The following is a 24,451-nucleotide window of genomic DNA, read 5'->3' as shown; positions in this document are numbered from 1 at the left end:
ATTTTTCTTTCCCAAATTGTATAATGTATACATCATTTTGAATTTATTTCCATACCTAGTATTATGTTTATTTTGTTATTTTTAAATATTTTTCATACCCTTTTTAATTTGTAGTATATCATAATTTTTATTCTGCTTTTGAAAATAATGTTATAGTTTAAAATATAAAAACGTCTTTAAATAAATATTGTTATATATGTATGTCCCTAAATAAGTTTTTTTTTTTAAAACTCCTTAGGAATATTATATAAAATTATGTATAATATGTTTTCAATTAAATAAAATATTTTTTTTTTTTTTTTTTAAAAAAAACCTTGTCGGGAATCGAACCCAAGAGTTTTATAAATGAATTTCAAATAATAAAAATTACCAATATGCAATGCGACCCGAAACGTTGGCACAAAGCGAATGATACCAAGTAAAGTAGTCAATAAAATCTCAGTGCACATACAAAATTGAGTTTTTTTTATATTTTTTTTTTGCACCACAACAGGCCAGGAGGCCTAATTACACTGGTGAATTACATCACAGAGCACCCAGGCTTGAGAAAAATCACATTTTTAATTTTTGTGTTCTCACCGGGAATCGAACCCGGAACCTTCCGTGCGTGAGTCAAGCGTCTTGACCACTACACCGCGGCGGCCGCCGAGTTATAATTTCGAATAACCCTGTGGATCGTGTACCTATCGGCACCACTGCATATTTAGTGAATGGACAAAACCGCCATTTGCAAAATTATATCCAGACATGCAGAACTCAAAGACGTTTTGCGTGTAAAAAGCGAGAAATATTTGCAAACTTGAGATGTTGTCAAGTACGAATTTCAATGCTACGCTATTTTCAAGAAAGTCTAAAAAACACGTTTATTATTTTGTTTACTCGTGCGTAAAGGACCTGTGTCAGAAAAGAAGATTTAAAAAGCAGCTAAGTCTTGTCTGATAAAAAGTAAGGAAATCATTCGAAATTGTCATTTTAAAAAGCCGTTATTTCAAAATTATTATTATGCTGATATATAGAGTCAATGTCAAATATTTCTAGCCTACAAAAACGTAGAACTAATATTGATTTCATGTATATGTTCGGCATACTAAATGTAATAATCGGTATAAGAATGTTTTTTTTTCAATTAAGAGTTTACTAGAATTTTTTTTTTTAATCGGGTTGTGGTCCCGTGGCTAGTGTTGTGGACTCACGGGACAGAGGTCTGAGGTTCGAACCCCACTCTACCCAAACTTGATTCCTATTTTCTAATATAGAGTTATTTATAACTCGTTAAAAATATAAATATTTGGGTAAATAATAAGAACACAAATATTTCCTTTTATTTAAAAAAAAAATACACATATTTTTAAAAACAAAAGTGAAAAATAATTATTAAAAAGAAGAAAAGTAAATAACTAATTTTTTTTCAAAATTAAATCAATAATAATGTCATTAAGAGGATATGCGGTGCCGGAACATTGTTTTTCTGTCACCCTCTCGCAAATGCCTCCTGATACTGCGCGAAAAAGACAACTGCACGTCGGACTGATTGTTAACTGAAATCGACGTTTCGTCGTCCCGTTTTCCGCACCCCAAAACTGAACCGACTTTGTTGGTTTTTTTTAGAAAAATTATCAGAATTAAGCTGTTTTGTGTCGGTGTGTTTTCTGTTTTTAAAAAAAAATATATATCATATTTGTATATCGTGCGTCCGAAGACGGCAGATAAGACTGGGCGCTTTTTTTGGTTTTCGGACGGTCCTAGCTCCCGTAAGAAACAATTTATCAAAAATGTAAAACGGTATGGATATGCCAATGGTAAAAATCTATAGTGTGTAAAAATATCACTGCTCTAATGCCATAATCATTTATTTATTAACGGACATTTTCCATTTATGCAATCAATAGGGTTTCAATATTACAATAAAAGAATAACAAATTACAACAGGGATGGAAAATACCTTAGAAAAGGGAATATGGAAGTCTAGACAAGGACTGGATTGAACTCCCTGGGGAGCTGTTTATATTAACATATAACAACAGAGATGAAGAACATTTAAGAGAAAGAACTGTAAAAATCTAGGCATCTACAGGGCTTATGACCTGACATTGGCTGGTTTAAGTGGCCGCTTTACACACTGTGTAACATTCACCGGTTTGCCTAGGTTTTAACATCCATATTTCTTCATTTCTTCCATTTGTTGATTTTAGTGAAGTTAAAGAGCTGAAACCTTTACTGTTGTGAAGAGATCCATCTTACTGAATAATTTCACATACTAAGCAACGCCTGAAAACAATTTTTCAATTTTTAAACTTCTTCTTGGACCAGTTGGATTTATTACAATATTTGAGTTTGTCCAAATGTCAGTAGACAGAATACTGGATTTCACCCCCTCGGGAGTCATTAAGATTAACAAATTACAACAGTGCTAGAGAATACCTTAGAAAAGGGAATATGGAAGTCTAGGCATTTACAGGGCTTATGACCTGTCATTGGCTGGTTCAAGTGGCCACTTTACACACTGTGTGACATTCGCCATTTTGCCTAGGTTTGAACATCCATATTTCTTCATTTCTTCCATTTGTTGATTTTATTGTTAATCTTAATGACTCCCGAGGGGATATTTAAGCACATAGAGACTTTTAAGTAACAACGCATTTTGGTTATCGTATATACATGATTTAATTTACGATATACGTGCACAGGTATAAAGAGAATTACGCTCACCAATTCCAAGAAAACTCACAACAATAGAGATTAATGTATTTATGTATTTAATGGAAGCTTTTGCGGGAACGAAACAAAAATAAGAAAACATCGCTTTTTTAGAATGATTTAATAATAATAATATTTTTTTAAATATGATCATTAACAGGGGATTTTTTTTCAATGCAATCAAATAAAATAAAAAATCATATTTTATAAACCTGTACAACAACCATTCATGCAAAAAAAAAAACAGTAGGCTTATTCTGTCACAATTTCATTTCGTAAGTTTGTTCGTTCGTCATACATCCATCTCACTCTAACCCAATAAAAAAATACACATTTATACAAAGTTGCTTTGACTGTCTAACTAGGGTTATTTACCTCGTTCTAAGACAGTCAAAAAATATATAAAAAAATAACGGTAATCAATACATAAAAAAAAGTTAGTAGACATAGTAACAATATAGTCAAAAATATAATACAACGTTTAAAATGTAGTAAAAGAAACAGTAAAAAACATATTTAGAAACCCATTAAAATACATAGTAAAAAACATATTTAGAAACCCATTAAAATACATAGTAAAACCAAAAATACACAGTAAAAACAAAAATACTTATACTTCTATACTTCACTCTTTTACTAAAAAAAAAATTATAGTAAAAGAGTGAAGTATAGAAGAAAAATTTAAAAAAAGATGCGCATTTTGGGTTTGTAAATCTTACAAAGGCACACAAATTCAGCAAAAATAAAAATAAATATACTTTTATATGTGCATATTATACAAACAGTCTGAATCTCCGGTTCATCGGTTATTGTTGCAAAGTCAGTAGTACTTACTTCCTATGTACAACCGAATGAGCATGAACCCATCTAGGTAGCTCTGCTTGTATATATAATGTTTGAGGGGTATCAAACTAATTATTTTATTTATTCTATCTTAAAATTAAACAAATACATATTAAAAATCAAATAAAAATGTTGCATATATGAGAGCAATACCAGAAGAGTAAGTAGTATCTATAAGAAAGTAGAATCTTGATACATTGAATGCTCTGTTTTCGCTGGGAATTTTCCAATTAAGCGCGGGCAAATCCACGTAATACGTATTGACCGAGTCATTATTGAACTTCCCGCGATAGTTTGCTCTGTAAATAAGCGTGCAAATAGAGAATCCACACAGAACCCGCCAACACGAGCCTACATTTTAGCAAAGCTAATACTATTCACTAATCTCATGCGCATAGTGATAAGCGCGGACGCCGCCTAATATTGGCACCGCGGATTATCCTTCAAGTTTGCAATTGCCCCCTACAAAGCTTCATGTTAATTTTCCACTGTATTGTTTCGCTATCCATACAAACATTGCGTAAAACAAATTATACTATTATACGCATAGCGCCTGACGAAAACAATTTCATGGTTTTGGGCTTTTTTTGTTGTTTATTTTTTTATTTTTCCATACATATATATACATTGAATTTTAATTACAAAAATACTTAAATTTTTTGCAACAGAGAGGGAAAACATTTTTGAGAAGAAAATATGGGAGTCCAGGCATTTACAGGGCTTATGACCTGTCATTGGCTGGTTTCAGTGGCCTCTCTGTTGCAACAAATTTAAATATGAACAACTCCCTAGGGAGAAAATCCAGCCAGTCTGCAAGCATTTGGACTTACTCAAAACATTGTTTTACAAAAATACACTTAAAAATGCATCTTAAAATCAAGCTATAATATAATTTAGAAAAAAATGCCCACAAAGACTTCAGCGTCTGAGCGTGGGCCATTCCTTTTTTAATGATTTAAAAGTTTATAGCATATAAATATAGTATGACATAACCATGAAAAAAAAACAGACAAGATTAATATGCTGATAGAACAAAAAATAGGATTTATTTGCAGTATTTCATTATAAATTTTCATTTTTTTTTTTAAGGAAGGTGTCTATCTATTCCTTCCATGCCAATCCAAGATTTCAAACCTACTTTAAACGGTATCAGTGATTTAATGTTTTGTAACTCTTTAGGTAGAAGATTGAAGGATCTTGGACAAACATGCGAGGAGTGCCTCTGTGCGAACTTAGTTCTGCATCTTGGAACTGACAGTACACTATCGGATCTACTGCTAATCCGATTTAAATTATAACTAAATAATTCCCTATTTAAGTAAACATATTTCAGGCACTGAAATAAATATAATTTTCTAAAATTCAGGAGTCCACTCTCTACGTATAGTGCATTACTGGGAAAAAGCCTATGTTTTTTGTACAAGATTTTAATAGTACTTTTCTGTGCAATTTCTATTGAGCGACTATGCACGTCCAAGACTCCTCCCCGTCCTTAGCTTGAGAGGATTATCAAAGCGACATATTTTATTTTTATTTATCTATCAACAGGTGTTCCACGAGGAAGTTAAGTGAATTATTTATAGTATTTATTTATTACATATACGGTCTAAGCCAATTACAACAGTTATATTATAGGATGGGTGCGCGTGAGTTGATTCTAGGTTAAATGAGAAAGATGGATTACAATAATTGAAGTTTTATTCTAGGAATCAAAGACGAGTGATACTTTAATCCACAAATTTTGAATATCCAGTGACCGGTTTCATCTCTTTCGCGACGTCTTCGAGACTGGTATCTTTATTAAGGAGTTCAGTGTATTTATACAAAATAGAGGTAAAGATAGAGATAGATTTAAAATTATATTAAAGTAAATTAAATAAAATTATTTTTATCTTATGGATCATTAAAAAAATTTTTTCGGGTTAACTTATGAGTTGATATAATGCTATTTTAAGTTTAAGATTATTTTTTTTAAATGGTACAATTTTTTTTTATTCAATGCAAATACTTTTATACATCTAGTAAATGTTATAGCTGTAACTCTCCAATAAAAGAGACTCACTCTTGTTTTTGGAGAGTGACTTACACTGTTATAATTATTTATTTATTAGAGTTTATATAATTTTTAATATACGAGTACATGAGAAAAAAAACATAGGATATTTAAAGAAAAACAGAATTTCATAAAGAAAAAGAGAATTGTATATATATACAAACATATATTTTTTGTGTCCCATCCTTCGTGAGTTTGATTTTTATCAATTATGATTTCTGAAAAACAATGGTTAAATAGTCATTAGTAAAAATATATTACAATGGATATAGTAATGGAGAATGCACGTGTGTTATCTTTTCATTGAGTCATTCTACGTCGGGTTTATTTTTTAATTTATTAATTTCGAGAATTTCTAGTTTGTCAACCTTTGGGTGCAATATGAATTATTTTTAAATGATTTTTTAGTCTAATCTATGTAATTTTTAATCTATTTAAAATGTATTTCTATAATAAATTACAATGAACTTCCATCACGAATTTTCACTTACAAACTTAAATGTTTTAAATAATTTAAGTTATTTGAATAAAAGGAATATTTGCCTTCTTATAATTTACCCAAATATTTCAATTTTGGTGACCATTTTCAATGAGTTGTAAATAACTCACTATTAGAAAATGGAAATCAAGTCGGTGTAGAGTGGCGTTCGAATCTCGGATCTCTGACACGCGAGTCCGCAACACTGACCACGGGACCACAACCCGATTGAAATAATATAGTAAAACTTAAGAAAATAAATTTTAATTATAACTTTATCAAAATCATTATTTAAATTTAGCGAGGATTCTCAGGTAAAAACAAAAGGAACTTGACTGGAGATTAGTCGGTCTCGTGGTGCACTGGTTATTGCGTTTGTCAGACATTAAATAAATAAATAATTGCAAAACAATAAATATCGATCAAGCGTATTGTATTTTATCACGCCGTGTAGATTGTTGCCGTGGTGTGAGATGGGCTAATCATGCGATGTCACGCAGTGGGCTCGTGGTTTGCATGTGCACAGCGGTCCAATCTCCGGGAATGTACTTTAGTACTGGTGGTTTAACTTAAGCTGGCACGTTCAGAATACTCACACTAACGCATTTAAAATCTACAAGATGTTGATTTAAATTTTAACCAAGTGTGTTATCTTTTTTTTAAATTCGGTGTTGTATTAGAGGGTTGTGTATATGAAAAAAATAAATACAATGAGTTAAAAAAATGTAATATTAATTTACTAAAATACTTTGTTTCATTATTTTATATTTTTCAAGTATTTTTTTTAATGTTGCATTTTACTAATTATAGTCCTTCCAAGAACAAGGGGCAATTTAAATTTGAAATAATGTATTTTTTTATAGTCAATTACTTTAGAACCAAAATGCGAAATTGTGTATATTGTTTTAAGTATATAAATAAAAAGATTTATTGTTTATCAATAAGTGTGTATACATATTTTCTCCGATATAATTTGAAACGGGCATTTTTATTACATTATATTAATTAATATTATGATGAACTCAAAATATTAAATAAAAAACAAGCCAAAAGAGATTTTTAAAAACATTTAATACAACAATATATAACATCAAGATTTTTAAAATCGGTTTTCTGTAAATTAAAATTGTTTTTGTGTAAGTTTTGCGAAAGTCCCATCACTACATAATTGACCTATTCATGATTTGATGAAATGAAAATACCTACATATTTATAAACCAGTGTTTTTATCCATAACTTAATACTCGTACATATTATTATATTTTTACTATTAAGAATCGCAGCGAAATTCAGACGAACGCAGAATCATCCCGTGTATATTGTATTACCATATCATTAGCAACTAATAAAGCAATAGTTGTCTATGTAACGCTCAAAAACGCGTCTGAGTGCGAGAGAGACAGAGATTATTTTCATAATGCGTATGTCGTGCGATGTCATACCATGAACGTATTCACGGATACTACACAATGCGTATGTGTAAGTATAGCGCACGCGCCAGCTTATAAAAATCAGCCAGTAAGAATAATGACAAACTTTCGGCCGGGGTCAAACATACAATTTAAAAAGAATCACGCTGTTACGTTATACCTTTTTTCTACTTTGTTAAATATCACATTTACAGATTTAAAAAAAACAGTATAATGTATGTACGCAACGTAAAAAAAATCATTAATAGCCTGAGGATAATGTATGTACGCAACGTAAAAAAAATAATTAATAGCCTGAAGATAATGTATGTACGCAACGTAAAAAAAATCATTAATAGCCTGAGGATAATGTATGTACGCAACGTAAAAAAATCATTAATAGCCTGAGGATAATGTATGTACGCAACGTAAAAAAAATCATTAATAGCCTGAGGATAATGTATGTACGCAACGTAAAAAAAATCTTTAATAGCCTGAGGATAATGTATGTACGCAACGTAAAAAAAATCATTAATAGCCTGAGGATAATGTATGTACGCAACGTAAAAAAAAATATTAATAGCTTGAGGATAATGTATGAACGCAACGTAAAAAAATCATTAATAGCCTGAGGAACAAACAGTTATATTTTTAGAACATTGGCGCTATGCGACTTGCCTACAACAAGGCGTGATCCCATATTTTACAGGCCGAGTGATGTTACTCTGTCACAATAGAACTTCGCAGGTCGCAGTGACGTCAGGAGCTTGCATAGCACTGACCCCCACCACTAAGAATGTTACTCTGAGAATTAAAGACAAACTCAAAAAATTGGTGGTAAATATACCTGGTCCAAGGAAATGCTTTAAAAATTGATAAATATTTCAGGCGTTGCCTAGTATGTAGGTGAAATAATTCAATCAGATGAATCTCACCCTTATCGATAACGGTTTCAGCTCTTAAACTTCACAAACATCAACAGATGGAAGAATCGAAGGGATGTAGATGTTCAAATAAAGGCGGAATTGTGAATGTCACACGACCTGTGTAAAGTGGCCACTTAAACCAGCCAATGACAGGTCATGAGTCCTGTGGATGCCTAAAATTCCATATTCCTTTCTGTAAAATTTTCTTCATCTCTGTTGTAATATGTAAATGATAAAAATCGGACAATTTTACGAATGTCGCACAAGACGGTTTTTGATATAAGAATCTATATAGGTGTTTAGATTTTCACAATCACCGTTATCAATATGTATCTTTTTCGGGTGATCCTGTGTACGCTGGATCCGTTCCGACGTGTCGGCTACCATTGCGGAACCATCTTCAGAATAAACGGTGTGTTTTGTAGAAAAAACATGTGTTTATGTAGTAGTAATCAGTGGCAGGTCGTGATTTATTTTATAGGTAGTCTTTTTTATGTACCACCTTGTAAAAACAATTATACCTCGAATTCATTCATTAGACGTACCTGTAGAAATTATAATGGACTCAGTATTGATGTAGACATTTTTAACTGCACGTTGCATTTGCACAGAAAATTTCTTCATGGGGTCGATTATTTGGGATAGTTGCTGAATGTGCATCTTGAGTGGTTTGTGCTATGTAGGTATATGTGCCGCATGTAATGTATAGGTTTGTGTATGTTTTATATGTGCGTTTATGTGTGTGCGTGGACGGCTCGGAGTGTACATTCGGTATTTTCATTTATTTTAATTTATTACCTCCTGGAAAACGCAAATGTCAACAATTATTATTTTCTCACTTGAAATTCTTATTTATTTATTTTTTTGTCACATTTAATGTTTATATCTTTTTAATTTATGAAAACTTAATTGGTCTTTTTATGTTGAAAAACTGTTGTTTTTAATACTTATTATGTATGACTGTATGTTTTCTGAATAAAATAAAATATATATATTTTTTTTTTTAAATCCACAAAAAAATATAATTAATTTGTACCTACATGTAAGTACATAGTATGTAAGAAATATTAGTATTTTTTTCTGTGGTTCTGTGAAAATAAACTCAAATAACAATTATTATTTACCACGCGATGTACGTTGCTTTATTCTACACTATTTCAATACAATAGTTATAGAAAAAAAAATAAGATTATTTTTAAAGCTTTCCATGAGGAATGTTCCTCTGAAGTTTCGCGGTCTGGCTCTGAAAAACCGTGTATACATGCACAACTCAATTTCGGACCTTACTCATAATTTTGGTATAAATTTACGCCTAGGCATATTGGTAGAATACAAATGGGAGTACAGTCATTATAGTGGCAGAATAAGCATGATATTCCCACTCTTATTCCACCACTCTACTTAGGGGTAACTTTATCCCAGGTTTATAAGTAAGACCCTTCGGCTACTATAGCGGCGCATCATTCGATCTCTTTCTGTTATTTTAATATGGACTATAATTGAGGTTATGTTTTATTTTGTTGCAGGAACTCCGACACGTTTAATGTAGTTCGGCCAGTATATGTACAGGAGGATTTGAATAAGAAAGCCGATTATCAGAAGAGAGCTTCTAAAACATGTGAGTGAAATTCATTATTAAATTTGTCAATCACCTTAGTTTGTCATTACTACGCATTGAGGTGTATAACTAGAGAAAGCATGAGCGTTCGAAATATGGTCTGACAACCTGCGGCCAGTTGGCATATGTTTGATAACGGACTTAGGTCTGTTGCAAGCTTTTACCGACTACTATTCTCCTCGCAATTACTAAAATGCCTATGTGTACGCTGAGATGCTGCACAAATCGATCTAAAAAAGCAATGGTTTAACCTTTCACCGGTAAAGATTGTTTTTATCTGAATCAATACTCGTTTAAAATTGCTATTTTAATGTTAAAAAACGTTTTATTAATATGTTACCAGTATTTGTTAGTCGTAAGCTATCTCCTGTCTCTGTCCTGCTCAGTTAGTCGGGCGTATAGTGAAACGATAAACAAAGGTGACATACTGAATAGAACTTACAGTTGACCGATGTATACAGTCCGTGCTTTTCACTGTACTACGTGTTTTGCTTGTCAAAGTCGACGTGATATGACGTGACAATACTTGCTCTCTGCGCTGGTCATTTCTTTCCTTTGGGGACGACTTTTTAGCTCGGATTTGAATGGCGTGATATCTCTATATGTATGCATATTATACTGCCGTCATAAGAAAGAAGGACGCATCTAACATTTTTTTCGAAAATGAGTTAAATACATATTCGGAATCAGGGAAAAAATGCGCATCTACTAAAAATACATATATCTTCCTTAAATAACCACAACCATATTATTTTCATTAATAAATGAGACTAAACTGCAAAAAGTCTTGAAGATTACTAAATATAAAAGGCTGTTTTGACTAATATAATTATTAAAGACTGATTAAAATACTTATTTTTTCTTCTATTCCGTTTTTAAAAACATCTGAAATAAATGTACCTACTCCTTTTCAATTAAATTTAAGATCTGCTGGTAATTTCAAAGTTAATGGATTATTAGGTCGGCGTTACTAGTTTGAAAAACAGTAAACAGTAACGTCTATTTTATTTAGTTGGGTAGAATCAATAATTGGCATATTATCACTAAGAAAGAAAGACGTTTAAGTATAACGTATTTTCTTGAATTTTTTTTACCAAAAAGAAGATGAAAATGTTAATTTTTAAATATTTAACGTAAAATTTATTAAAATTAATTAATATATTCCGTTAGGGCAAACCATAATACATATTGTTGCATAATAATATACTTAATTTTTGAAGTATTTTTCACACAGCGAATTTTTCAATCTCAGAGTTACAAAATATTTATTTTCTCCGTTTTTTGTTTTATGTAGAAACGTCCTTCTTTCATATGACAGGCAGTACATATATCTCAATGTTACTACGGCTTTTCATTGCGTGTTGTATTAATTGTATTATTAATATTTAAAACATTAACTTTGTGATTTTTAACTACGTTAGTAAATATAAGTATAAAACCACTTGCCGACTTTTCGTGTCTACCGGTTTCCACACACCAATATGCAAATACTAAAAGGCACTTTCACCTTTATCCTCACTGTAGTATAAATAATATTAATTAAAAAATACATAAATTACATACAGAGTTATAGGGGAAGATGCAATCACCACCGCGCCCAAACATGCAATAAAATATAGTTAAATAATATTCAGTGATATGTTGGCGAATGGGTGGGGGTAGGGGTTTGGGAAGAGGGGGGGCTAGGAGGTTTAAAGTTACACGATTAGCTCACTTTTAAATCAATATTTGAATCGGGTTGTGGTCTTGTGACTAGTGTCTCGAACTCGCGGATCAAAGGTCCGTGGTTCGAATCCCACTCTACTCCAACTTGGTTCCTATTTTTTAATAGTAAGTTATTTACAACTCGTTGAAAATGGCCCTCAAAATAAAATATTTGGATAAACCATAAGAACGCAAATATTTTTTAATTAAATTATATTTCATTTAAAAAATATAAAAAATAGTATAAAGTGGGCTGTATTAAAAAGTTATCAGATTTTTTATTAGAGGAATATTATTTTTTAAAGCTTTTTTAATCCAAATTTGTTGCAACAGAGAGAGAAAACGTTTTTGTGAAGGGAATATGGAAGTCTAGGCATTTGCAGCGCTTATGAACTGTCATTATCTGCTTTAAGTGGCCACTTTACACACCATTCTGCCCATGTTTAAACATCCATATTTCCTCAACTCTTTTATCTGTTGATTTTTGAGAGATTAAATAGCTTAAACCTTTATCGTGTGCCTGTCCACAAACATTTGGACATACTAAAAACATTATTAATGAAGCTTTTTTAATGTGAAACACCTCCATTTTATTGAATTTAAATCCTTTTTTAGTATTTGAATATAAAAAGCTTAGGGACTTTTTCATTAAACATAGGATTTTTTCATTTAACTACATACTTGCTTGAGCTCCTCAGCGCTTTATTTCAAGGTGGCAGGAAGCATTTTACGTTTTCTTAATTTTGCCCTTTGGAGACGCTACTATTTTCATAAGGACGGCAGCGTTTGTAAACGACTAGACTTTCATATTCGCTCCTCAAAAATGAATTCCATCTGTATTGTTATGTGTTTAAAGTATTTTAAATCGATAATTTTGATCTTTCCCACGAGATATAAAGTGAGCGGTTGTTTTGACCACAGTGCCCCAACAATGGGGCGTAGCGGTGCGCGTGTGCGGGCTGGGAGCGTGCGTGAAGAACTTCCTGCCCATCCTGAGCTGGCTCCCCGGCTACTCCATCAAGAGGGACCTCCTGGGGGACTTCATCTCCGGCTGCACGGTTGCCATCATGCACATACCGCAAGGTAAGTTCTACATTCAAATCTACACAGTTGTTATAAGTGCACTCAATCTCCACCTATGCTCACATACTCAGTTCTCATTGTAAACACACTCATTCTTCACGCATGCCCACATACTTAATACTCATTATTTATTTATTTATTTATTTTATTTTATTTATTTGGATAACCAACAGCTATAATTATCTCATATTTATATAACAAAACAAATAACAAATAAGCCAATTACAGGTTTTCACAAGTAGCATCACAGTAAGTTAAAAAAGATTCTCGAACATAAAATGAATAGTAATTAAATGTAAATTCAAAAGAAAAGAAAAAAATACTACGAGTTATTTCGAAAGCAAACGCCGCACGTTATTAAGATTATTTTCAAATAAATCTATGTTAAATGATTTATTAATTACATTAAAATTATTAAAAGTTCGCCATAAATATGAATTTGGCCTGTAATTAGATGAAACAAGAGGCATGTGAAGAAGAGGGTTATTTCTTAAAACTTTGGAAGGAACATTGATAGAAAGTTTGCAAAGTAGTTCAGGACAGTCAATTGAACCAGAGGCAATTTTAAGTAAATAAATTATATCCGCTATTTCACGACGTTTTTGCAGAGGCAGTAGGTGATGTTTTTTACATATATGAATATACTGGTCAGATTTAAACTCAAGTTTCAACCGGAAACACATGAACTTTACGAATTTTTTTTTAATATTTTCAATGCGTGATATCTGCACATTGTACATAGGATTCCATATTTGTGATGCATATTCTAAGTTGCTTCGCACTAATGTACAGTAAAGGATTTTAAGTGTCTTTGCCATAGTGAACGACGTAGAGCTACGCATAACAAAGCCAAGCGCACGCGATGACTTTTTTATGATGCTGTCAACATGGGTGTCAAAAAGTAATTTACTATCATGGAAGACACCTAGATCCCTTACACATAATGAGCGTTGGAGATTTTGACCCTTAAGCACATAGTTAGTACGTAAAAATTTTACTTTGCGACTAAATGTAATAACTGAACACTTAGAAGGATTAAGGTCCAAGCAGTTGGAGTTGCAGTAATCCTCTAGACGGTCGAGATCTGACTGCAGATCAAAGACGTCAGCTGGGGTCTTGATTGTAAACCCACTCATTCTCCACCCATGCCTACATTCCAATGAGGAACTTCAACCCTACGGGAAATTGGATACAAAAAATGTTTTCTTACGCGGGGTAAAAATTAGAGCATTAAATTGTTCAGCAAGGTTTCTTGAAAATGTACAGAAAAAATAATAATAAATATTTTGATAAAAACGCACTATTTTAAATGACGTCACTGGTTCATGTGAATCAACCTATAATCTAAGAGCTATGGAAGATTTCCGGTCTGCTTGTCGCTTCTGGACCAATGGGAAGAACTGAATGAGAATAAGCGGAAATGAACCTCTGACGTTACACGCGGAGTTATTTCAGAAATACAAAACTTTGAAAAATCGTAGCGCCGATAATACGATATATAAAAATTTTAAAAAAAAATTTTGACTTAGTTTAACAGTCTATTAACAAATATTTCTTTTTTTTAAAACCACTGAACTTCCTCATTGTAAACACACTCATTCTTCACCGAAGGCTTCTTCGTCAAAGGTATTAAACCATAAGAGTGAAATATCACATACTACGAATGCCGATAAAAATACATGCAGCGGATTTAGAAAAAGTCATTTTTTCCAGTCAAGATTTTCAATCAATATGAATATTGTGTTTTCATACATAACTTTCAAAAAAACGTCCCTACAAAAACGTGACATGTTTGGCCTTCATAATTCTGACGTCGAGGTTCGTGACGATGTTCTATTTAAATTTAAACGGTCACAAACAAAGCTCAAAATTTTCACTTATCGTGACATATTAGGGGCATGGCCAATCCAATAGACCGTTTTTGCGAGAATTAAAAATTATAAATTAAAAAATATTTTTTGTGCAATAAGTAGTAAATTTTTTTTTTCTTGACTGCATTTCATAGTTATTCTCTGTCTGGGTCTTGTTGACCATTTAAAATTGTTTTAAAAAAAGTTATATTTCGCTATTCTGGAAAAGGACATTTCATTATTTTAAATATGTTTTAAACCAATTGCATAGGTCTTATCACATTCTAGCAAAAGGAAAAACAAACCTTTAACCTGAACACAGTCGATATAAATTATACACTCATTACTTTATAATATCCAATACATATATGTTATCCGAGTACGAGCACTCATTCTCCACTCAATCCTAATTCACACCTGCATACGTGTGATATATATATATATATATATATATGTGTGATACTCACACGCATTCCCCACCCATATCCAATGCCCAATACTCTCTTTTCAAATATAAATATATCTAATATTTATAATGTTACAAATATACATAGAATTAAGAATAGTCCAGAAACCGCATACGGACATCAAACAGAAGGCGACTAAACTACTCTTAAAGGAGTAGTTTTACGTTTTGACCCATTAGTTTCTTTGTTGACATCGCTCAGTACGCAACTTCCAATTTGAATTAAACTATGTCGTGTCAGATTGTCAAAGAAAACAAAATGGACATTTTGTTAGAGTTGCCAGTATAGTCAAATTTTTTACGCTACTTTGCTCATCTAATGAGAGAACTAATGAAAATTGGACCTCTCGGATTAAACAACGCTGTGGTGGACATTTGACCGAGATTATCTTTAAAACATCAAGTATGACATAAAAATATCCGTTTTATGTAAAATAAATTTGTTTTGTTTTTTAAGTTCAAAGTTCATTAATTCAATTACTGTTCTAAAATGACCCTTTACTTATCTACTCTGTTGTGTCAATCAATTTTTCCACGTGCAAAATAAAATTTTAGAGAAATTAACAAATTGTTTTTTTTAAATATAATTATCTTATATTTGTGTTATGGTTATATTTTTCGCGATTCGGCAACATTACGCGTAGACTTCGCGCATGCGCGCGGTGAAAGTGGGGCAAAGTTGGGGTTTTTTGGACACAGTCTGACGTACTCAAATATGATTTACGCTCCTTCTGGACTATTCTTAATTCTATGCAAATACATAACAAATTGTTTTATTATGAGCGATAAGTGTATATTGAAAATCTGTTTTTTAATGTTCATATTACCGATTATAAGGTTCGTTTCAATACCATGGAACTATGCTCCTCTTGAAATCATTAATTTCAAAATGTGTCATATCAAATGATCTTTTTGATTTTTGTACATTGATTTTTTAAATGATTTTTTCGATATCGATTTAGATTCAATTGATTGATAGAATAAAATTTAAAGATGTTCTTATCATTGACTCGATTAATTAAATATTTTTTTGTAATTTCCCACTGGTAAATAAGTAGCGAGTAGGTGCACCAAAGACGCACGTAACTAACCTTACTTAGATAACCCAAACTAATCTACATGGTGGATGTTATCAATAAATTAATATATAAATTAAGTGTCAATGCTTGACATATATCAGTACATCCAAAGCTTATAGTATGGCATGTGAAACTACATGTGTTTCATGTCGTACATGTTCAATATGTCATACGATAAGGAATTTATTGACAGAAGAACATGTCAAGCTAATCATTTATGGATATTATGAAGGTCTTGTCGTGTGGAGTTGTCTGCAATTAAAATATTGTCTCTGTTTCTATGTGCAACATTGTATCTAACAAGAATATGAACAGTTCACGAACGTTGCACGAAAATTCAAGTGAGATGAGGCAACCCATTATTGTCTTATTACTTAAATTTTTTCAGTACAACTGGCTCTAAAATGTATGAAAAACCACCAAAGTAGTTTGGAATTGAACGCAATTTAAATACGCATACCTCTGTCATAATCTGTTGTCGAGAGGTTTTTTTTAAAGAAAAATATATATTAGCGTTCTGATAATTTACCTAAATATTTCAATTTTGGTGGCCATTTTCAACGAGTTGTAAATAATTCACTCTTACAAAATTGAAATCAAGTTGGGGTAGAGTGGAGTTCAATCCTCGGACCTCTGATCCGATATCGCCGACTGTAACATGCTAGGAAATTCGGCCCTTCGGGCCTGCAGGCCTCAGTTGATCGGCCCTGTGGGCCTCATTTGAATTATTCAAATATCGGGCACTGTGAAATTTCACCCTTTTCAGCCTCACAATTTCTTTTTTGCTGTTAGGAGCAATCTAAATATAATAATGAACCGGGGTGTGATCCCGTGGCTAGTGTCGCGCACCCAGGGATCAGAGGTCCGAGCATCTTCTGATAAATAAATGGTTTGGTAAATCATAAAAACACAAGTATTTAAAAAAAATAAAAAACGAATAATCTGTTACTCAGAATAACGCTTCAAAACCACACATTTATAGTATATTAAATATCCAGGCAGCCTCAGTGGTAAAGTGGTTAAGACGCTTGACTCACGCATGGAAGGTTTCGGGTTCAATTCCTGGTGAGAACACAAAAATTAAATGTGATTAAAGCTACTTTTTCTGACTTTCTGTCTGTTATTATTTTTATTTTTTTTGAAGTACAGCACAAACCAAATACTCATTTTTTTCTGTTTTCTCAGCAAGCTGTTTTTTCTGCCTGTCTGTTGTTATTTTATTTTTTTTAATTCACTGCTGATTTTGAATTTTGAACAAAATAATCAGGCTTGAGAAAAATCACATTATGAATTTTTGTATTTCCAAAAACCGCACGTAAATCTGTCTTATTTAGATATTATTTTATAAGCAAAATTAAAACATTGAAATCAGCTTTTACTGCTTTTACTACTGCCATCTAGCGGCCGATCCGTGAAACATTATAATATATTTTAAAACATTAGCTAAGATTTTTGTTATTTTTTTTTTTTTTATTAATTAAAATAAAACCGTTTTACCAGAATTAATATAAATATTTTATCTGCCATTTGAAACATAAAAAACATAAAAAAATATTTTAAACCCAGATCCTTAAAATATCCACTACTAGGTAGGGGACGAGCGCTCTCACATCCTTAGGTCCCCCGAAGATGCAAATCCTATTATGGATAAGGTTCATTATCTGCACTGCCAAACCAACATCTAGAATCCCTTTCATATGTTCTTTTTTCATATATATTCTCTTCTTAAAGATGTTCTTGATCAGTCAATATGTTCAGTGTACGTGAAACCTTTTATTTGCTTGTTTCAGGAATGGCGTACGCCATGTTATCGGGAGTACCTCCCGTGGTGGGATTGTACATGGCTTTCTTCCCCGTGTTGGCGTACTTCTTCTTCGGAACCTCGAGACACGTCTCCATGGGAACGTTCGCCGTCGCTTGTCTCATGACCGGAAAGGTAAACAAAATAATTGTGTATAATTTTTATTGTATTATGCGACCTAAGCCAATTACAACAGTATTATGAAGAAACATAATGTGTACAAGAAACTGAACAAAAAGAACACAAAACTATGTAGCTATGACAAACAAAGGCAATAAAAGAATGGTATACAATATACTCAAGAACTCGATCAACATACAAGATTTCGTGCTAAGCCACGCCAACCCATCTTCATCCCACACTTTGTTAATGGTGAAGAGATCTACGAAAAGCATGAAGATCTATCCCAAAGAATTCCAAATTGTGCGACGAATTAACTGATCATCACATTCTGGACATAATCAACACAAAAGTAGCTTTAATAAATAGCAGATTTTTACTTGTGGTGATATGGTTGGGAACATGAAAAGAAATGGATTGCTACAGAGATGGGACATCACTTTACATATTAGGACATAGCATTGAGTATTTTGAAAATGAATATAATTATTAATAAAATCTGAAGATTTAAGTGTCACTCGTCTTTTGTTTCCATAATAAATTACAACAAACCTCCATCCACTACCAAATTTGAATACTTCCTAATTGTTTTGTCGTGTTTTTCAGGCAGTAGAAACATACGCCACAGTGGATGCAAGGGGAGCACCTTTACATGAGCACCACAACTCCTCGCAACTTGAAACTTCAGGTTAGGTTATATCCTAAAAATATATATTTTGTTTATAGATTAATAAGTCGCTACCGCTGTAAAGCCGCCTAAACGTATAAAAATCATTCCAGGATTATCAATTATGAAGTTAGATATTGTTTGCAGCAAAACAATGGGCCGTGGGTACTCGGGTTGAGAATCCCAAGCGCTGCTACCAAACTGTTACACGTCTGTTGTTAAACCGTTTGCAACCTTTTTGTTGTATGCAATAAAGCAAAATGCCATCTCTGGAGCTTCAGGGCATTGCTACTCTGAGGTTATAGCCCTGTGGTAATGTAGCTCATAAATCAAAACACAAGTCGGAGGTTCAAACCCCGCTCTACCATAACTCATTTATAAACAAACTAAGTAAAAAGTAGAGATTATAAGTAGAGTCCAACAAACAAGAGTTGCTTTCATCAAGGAATCTGACATTGATATCAATGTTAGGATGAATTTAGTTGCAATTCTTGTCTGGAGTGTGCTGCTGTATGGCAGCAAAACGTGAAATAATCCCCAATAGATAAATTACAGAGTTTCATTGGAATCGCTAAAACGATAAACAATTGTGGTGAGAAACTTTCATCACGTCGATTATTACTAACAGTAGTGTCCATTGTGTTTGAGCAACTGGTGATCAAAGATGTGTGCTGTAGCAGCTATCAGGAAATGAATAGGCCGGCAAATGACAGATGAGTGGAGGGATCGTGCAAAGTCACACCACCACTCCCACTATTTTTTGGAGGGACCTATTCTCAAAACTCAATAGTTTGGTGTTTTAGACCCTAGTGTGAGGTATCACGATTCGCATCTGTGGAAGAGAATAGGTGCCGTCCAGGCATTGTATTTAATTATAAGAATGATTTATTTTTATTAAATAACAATTTACAGATAATTCAACAGAGGTATGCTAAGATGTGATTATTAACAGGTCTTGTGATTTCTTGACAGATCATGTGGATTTCAATGGACCACATATAACGCCCATAGCGGTGGCCACTGCTGTCTGCTTCCTTGTCGGAATATATCAGGTAAAAAAATTACATATTTCTCACAATAAAGGCGCAAAATAGGCAATCTAGGTACACTGCGGCGCCAGTAAATATTAAATATATTTTTAATATGTGCGCTAAGGAAAAGAAATAATATTTACTATAAACATACTGTTATTTCTGTATGTGTTTTCCCTGTATGGACTTCCATATTCCCTTCTCAAAAATGTTTTCCCTCTCTGTTGCAACAAATTTAGATCTAAATAACTCCCTAAGGAGGAAATCTAACCTGTCTGCAAACATTTGGACACACTGAAAACATTGCTGACGGTTAATCATACCTAAATATGTGCAAAAACACTCAAAATTCCTTAGCTGTAGGAACAATTAAAAGTCTTGCACAAATTTCGCTAACACTAAAGCTAATAATATGAAGAATATTACAAACCCAATTCGCAAAAAAATGTTCTCACATTTACATAAACATGATTAATTGTCATTGATTTTCCGTGCGCGATTTTCATGTTAATTGGAATGGAGCGAACCAAGTGAATGATTAATTACTGTCAAACGCAAAATTAGTTTCTAAAAATTTATTCTGAGATATGTATTACAGCCGGGCAGATGTTGCGTCGATTGAGGTATTGTTGTTGTTGTTATTATTAAATATGTAATTACAAAGTTGCAAAATTGCTTTTTTTAAATTATTTTAATCAGAACTGATAATGAACAAGTATTTTGTGGCCAGACTGTCATGTGGGTGTTCCGGCTGGGGGTGGTGGCGACTCTGCTCAGCGAAGCCCTCGTGAGCGGCTTCATCACGGGAGCTACGGTCCACGTGCTCGTCTCCCAACTCAAGGACCTGTTTGGCATCTCCGTCTACCGATACAAGGGCAACTTCAAGGTTCCTCTGGTAAGTCCACGTCGACTGTCGCTCGCCATTATTCACCCTAAATAGCACAGAATAATGCTGTGAATATAGCCAAATCCTAACCTTACCTAACCTAGCCCTTGTATTGTAAACATGACTCCTAACAAGCAGTGACAATTATTTGTATAATAGAACGTAGCGCGAAATATTCTGAAGTGTGAAAAAAAAAATATTTTTCCTTATCACATTGTCAACATTGTAAAAAAAAATAATGTTTATTTATCCGAATTTGAAATTTAGAAAGTGGTATGTTTGTAGGCATTTATTATAATTTTCAATTGTGACAATATGCAATGGCGATTGGATTTAAAAAATCATTCTCTGGTATAACTTCCTCTTAATAACCAAGTCTTCCTCTTAATAACCAAGTCTTCCTCTTAATAACCAAGTCTTCCTCTTAATAACCAAGTTTGACTGTATTTAGAATATTTGTTTTATATGTTTATACATGTATGTACATTTTCATATTGCAGACTGTAATTGAAGTGTGCAGAAATCTACCCAACTTGAACTGGGCCGCATTTGTTACATCCTTTGTTGGAATAATCATCATGTCTATAAATAATGAATTACTCAAGGTGAGTTACTCTTGGCACTTAATTAGTACATTACTTGAAAGCTCCTAGCTAGTCGGGGGAAACATCAGAGCTGGTCTCAGAGTAATAATACACCACCCGCTTATAGAGCCGCCGGTACGGACAAAAACCATTATGTGGTTATCAATCACAAAGTTCGCTACAGTTTACAGCAATATACTCAAGTAGAGAATTGCTAGCGCAAACTGAAACCATCCGTTACTCGTTTGCCGTTAAACCAAAAAAAAATAATTTTCAAGACCGCTTTTGTTCTATGCAATAGTGCAAAAGGGGAGCTCTTTAAGCGGGTAGCAAATTATTACTCTGAGGAACTGATACACTATAGAATGTGCTCTTTATCAAAATCTAGTTTTAAGAACAATAAAACCTCATTTTTCCGTTCCTCAATTTTACGTTTTCCCGCTTTTTACGCCAAAATGTCTAGGTCCTATTTTTTTCCATACATTTTCATTCAAATATTCCACCAATTCACGTTTTTTACGTTTTTCATAACCCCGGATTTACGTTGAAATTTTTTCGAAACTCATTCGATCTGTCAAAAAACGCTGAGCGGCGCGCCGCCGCGTTTGCCCAAAATGTTGAATAAAATCAAAGTAAATTTTAAAAATGTGTAAATTGTTGTCTCAAACTAAATTCAATGTAGGTTCAGTGTAATTTACCATTTTGTTTAAGTGTCTAATTTTGACATTTTACTAAATTGTGACATGCGGTTGACGCATGTTTAGGAAGATTATCAATAAATTACGATGCAGAAAGTTTAAAAATTTGGCAATAGAAATATTATTTGAAGTTATAAACATAATTTGGAAAGAAGATTGTTAAAACAGTTATCATAAAAGTGTGAAACAGTTTTGCCGCAATGTAAATGACAGTTGAAATTTTGTGGTGCCATACTAAAAAAAGTGTGACCATATAAACAAAATGTCCCAATATTTAGGGAAAAAATCATTTTATGCAAATTCAAATTTTTATTTTCGTGTTTTTAAGGTTAAGAAGTACCTACATAAAATTATTTCAACATATTTTTTTTTAATTCAATAAAAAAATACTTTGTGGTACTGATTGAAAAAATACAATAATGAAATCATAGGTAAATATTAATAATCCCCAATTAAGACTGTTTTTACAATTTTTCTGATGTTTTTCATTTCCTCACTTTCGCGCTTTCCTCAGTTTAAGACTTTTTTTCGCAAATCTCTTAAAATCGTAAAACATGGGTTTTACCAAATATTGTTCTATCAACAAGAGTATTTTTCTACATAGCCAAATTTAATCTTAAGTCAAAACTGGTCAAATCAGAGACTCAATGTACTCAATATAATTGTACTGTAATATATAAAATAGCAAGTATTTATTAAATAATATCTTTCATTATTAATTTTGACACAATGTTATGACTACCACGTTTCATATTGTGGCAGCCTTGACGATTATAAACGATTATAGATAAGTAAAAATGCCGTCTTTCCGATTGGAAATCTTGAAGTTTATTGTGTGACTTGTAACTTTGAAACTTTTACTTCATTACTTAATAATTACTGTGGTATAAATATAATAAAATGGCGGCTAACTTCTCCGGAGCCAATATTAAAATCGAGGAATTTTAGTCTACTGAGAAATTTTGCCGAGAGAAGTGGGAGCGCCATTACTCTAAACATAGGCGCGTATTTGGTGTTACCAATACAAGAAAATTAATAGAATAGTAAATCAGTTCTTAAATAGTCTTAATAAAAATCCAACCAGTCATGTTAGGGTGCCATTACGTACTCCATATGCGGTTATAATTAGCTTTTTAGTTATTGCAGTTTGGCACAATGTATTGCATTTAAAATTCTATTAAATGTCATGTTATTAACCCATTTTTTTTAGTTATGGCTCCCTTGACGAGGGGATGCAAATTGTTATCAATATCCTTCAATTATTTATTTAGTATCGTGGTCATCTTAAAAAGTTAAAAATCTTTTTGAAAATAAGCAATAGTTTCAATCACTTTAATAGTTCACTAACTATTTTGAAATGTTTCAGCCGTGGGTCAGCAAGAGAAGTAAAATCCCCATACCGATCGAGCTAATTGCCGTGATAACGGGAACTCTTATAAACAAGTACGGAGACTTACATCATCGCTATGGAGTTAAGCTGGTTGGAGAAATTCCTACCGGGTAAGAGAACCATTTTACAATTGTAGTTCAATAGAGTCTGTCCAAATGTTTACCCTTGGGGGAGTTATTAGAATTAAAATATCAAAACAGAGATGGAGGCCATTTTAGAGAAGGGATTATGGAAATCTAGGCTTTTACAGGGCTCATGACCTGTCATTGGCTTATTTAAGTGGTTACTTTACATGCTGTGTTACATTCTCCATTGCCTGTAAGAACATCCGTATTTCTTCGATTCTCTCATCTGTTGATTTTTGCGAAGCTAAGAAGTGCCGAGACCTTTATTGACGTGCGTGAGATTTATCTGACTGATTTATTTCACCGAATAATCAACGCCTGAAAACATTTTCAAACAGGCACTCAGATTTGCAATCTCTTGTCCGATTTTATCATTCATAACCCTGTCGTACATTGATTTCCTACACATTCGTCTAAGAGGTCCACCAAAGATGATGCGATCTTTTGCAATATTATGTGTCACATTCACATAACATGTATAAAGATTCAATTCCGGCCGGTAGCTTGGTGAAGCCTGGGTCTGCATTCTACTCTATGTCTAACTTTTTGACTGTAATTCTATTCCGTAGCCTTCCGATGCCTTCCATCCCCAACTTGGACCTTCTGTCTGACGTGGCCATCGACAGCTTCACCATCTGCATGGTCTCCTACACCATCACCATGTCCATGGCGCTGATCTTCGCCACCAAGGCCAAGTACGAAGTGGAACCTAATCAGGAACTTCTGGCTATGGTAAATTACATTACACATTCAAACGTGGTTATTAAATTGACGTAGCAACCTCCAAACACCATCAAGCCGAGGACATTTTGCTGACTTAACCACGCTTACCTGCTTTACAAGGTATTAAGTTCTGATGTCCTCATTGACAGTTCATTTCTAAAATATGAGATACAGACCTGTAGTAATATGATCGTCAACAGAGATGCATGGAGGTTTCCTT

General features: G+C 32.9%; 1 protein-coding gene across 1 annotated transcript in view; it reads left to right on the top strand.

The window, feature by feature from the left end:
- The window catches only part of Prestin (solute carrier family 26 member prestin), a 49,468-nt gene that overhangs the window by 10,487 nt on the left and 14,530 nt on the right, over positions 1 to 24,451 (top strand). Inside the window, exons 2-10 of the mRNA XM_088241955.1 lie at positions 9,933 to 10,024; positions 12,650 to 12,811; positions 17,997 to 18,142; positions 18,734 to 18,815; positions 19,767 to 19,846; positions 20,556 to 20,720; positions 21,212 to 21,316; positions 23,360 to 23,493; positions 24,078 to 24,240. Of these exons, the coding sequence (XP_088098081.1) occupies positions 12,796 to 12,811; positions 17,997 to 18,142; positions 18,734 to 18,815; positions 19,767 to 19,846; positions 20,556 to 20,720; positions 21,212 to 21,316; positions 23,360 to 23,493; positions 24,078 to 24,240 (891 nt within the window). The 5' untranslated portion in view covers positions 9,933 to 10,024; positions 12,650 to 12,795. The remainder of the gene's footprint in view (positions 1 to 9,932; positions 10,025 to 12,649; positions 12,812 to 17,996; positions 18,143 to 18,733; positions 18,816 to 19,766; positions 19,847 to 20,555; positions 20,721 to 21,211; positions 21,317 to 23,359; positions 23,494 to 24,077; positions 24,241 to 24,451) is intronic.

Source organism: Micrasema longulum, unplaced genomic scaffold (assembly GCF_059751315.1).
Source record: "Micrasema longulum isolate JH-2025_06_02 unplaced genomic scaffold, ASM5975131v1 h1tg003196l, whole genome shotgun sequence".
In the NCBI taxonomy this organism is placed as follows: domain Eukaryota; kingdom Metazoa; phylum Arthropoda; class Insecta; order Trichoptera; family Brachycentridae; genus Micrasema; species Micrasema longulum.
Note: the sequence above shows the minus strand (reverse complement) of the source record. Positions and strands in the feature narration are given on the sequence as shown.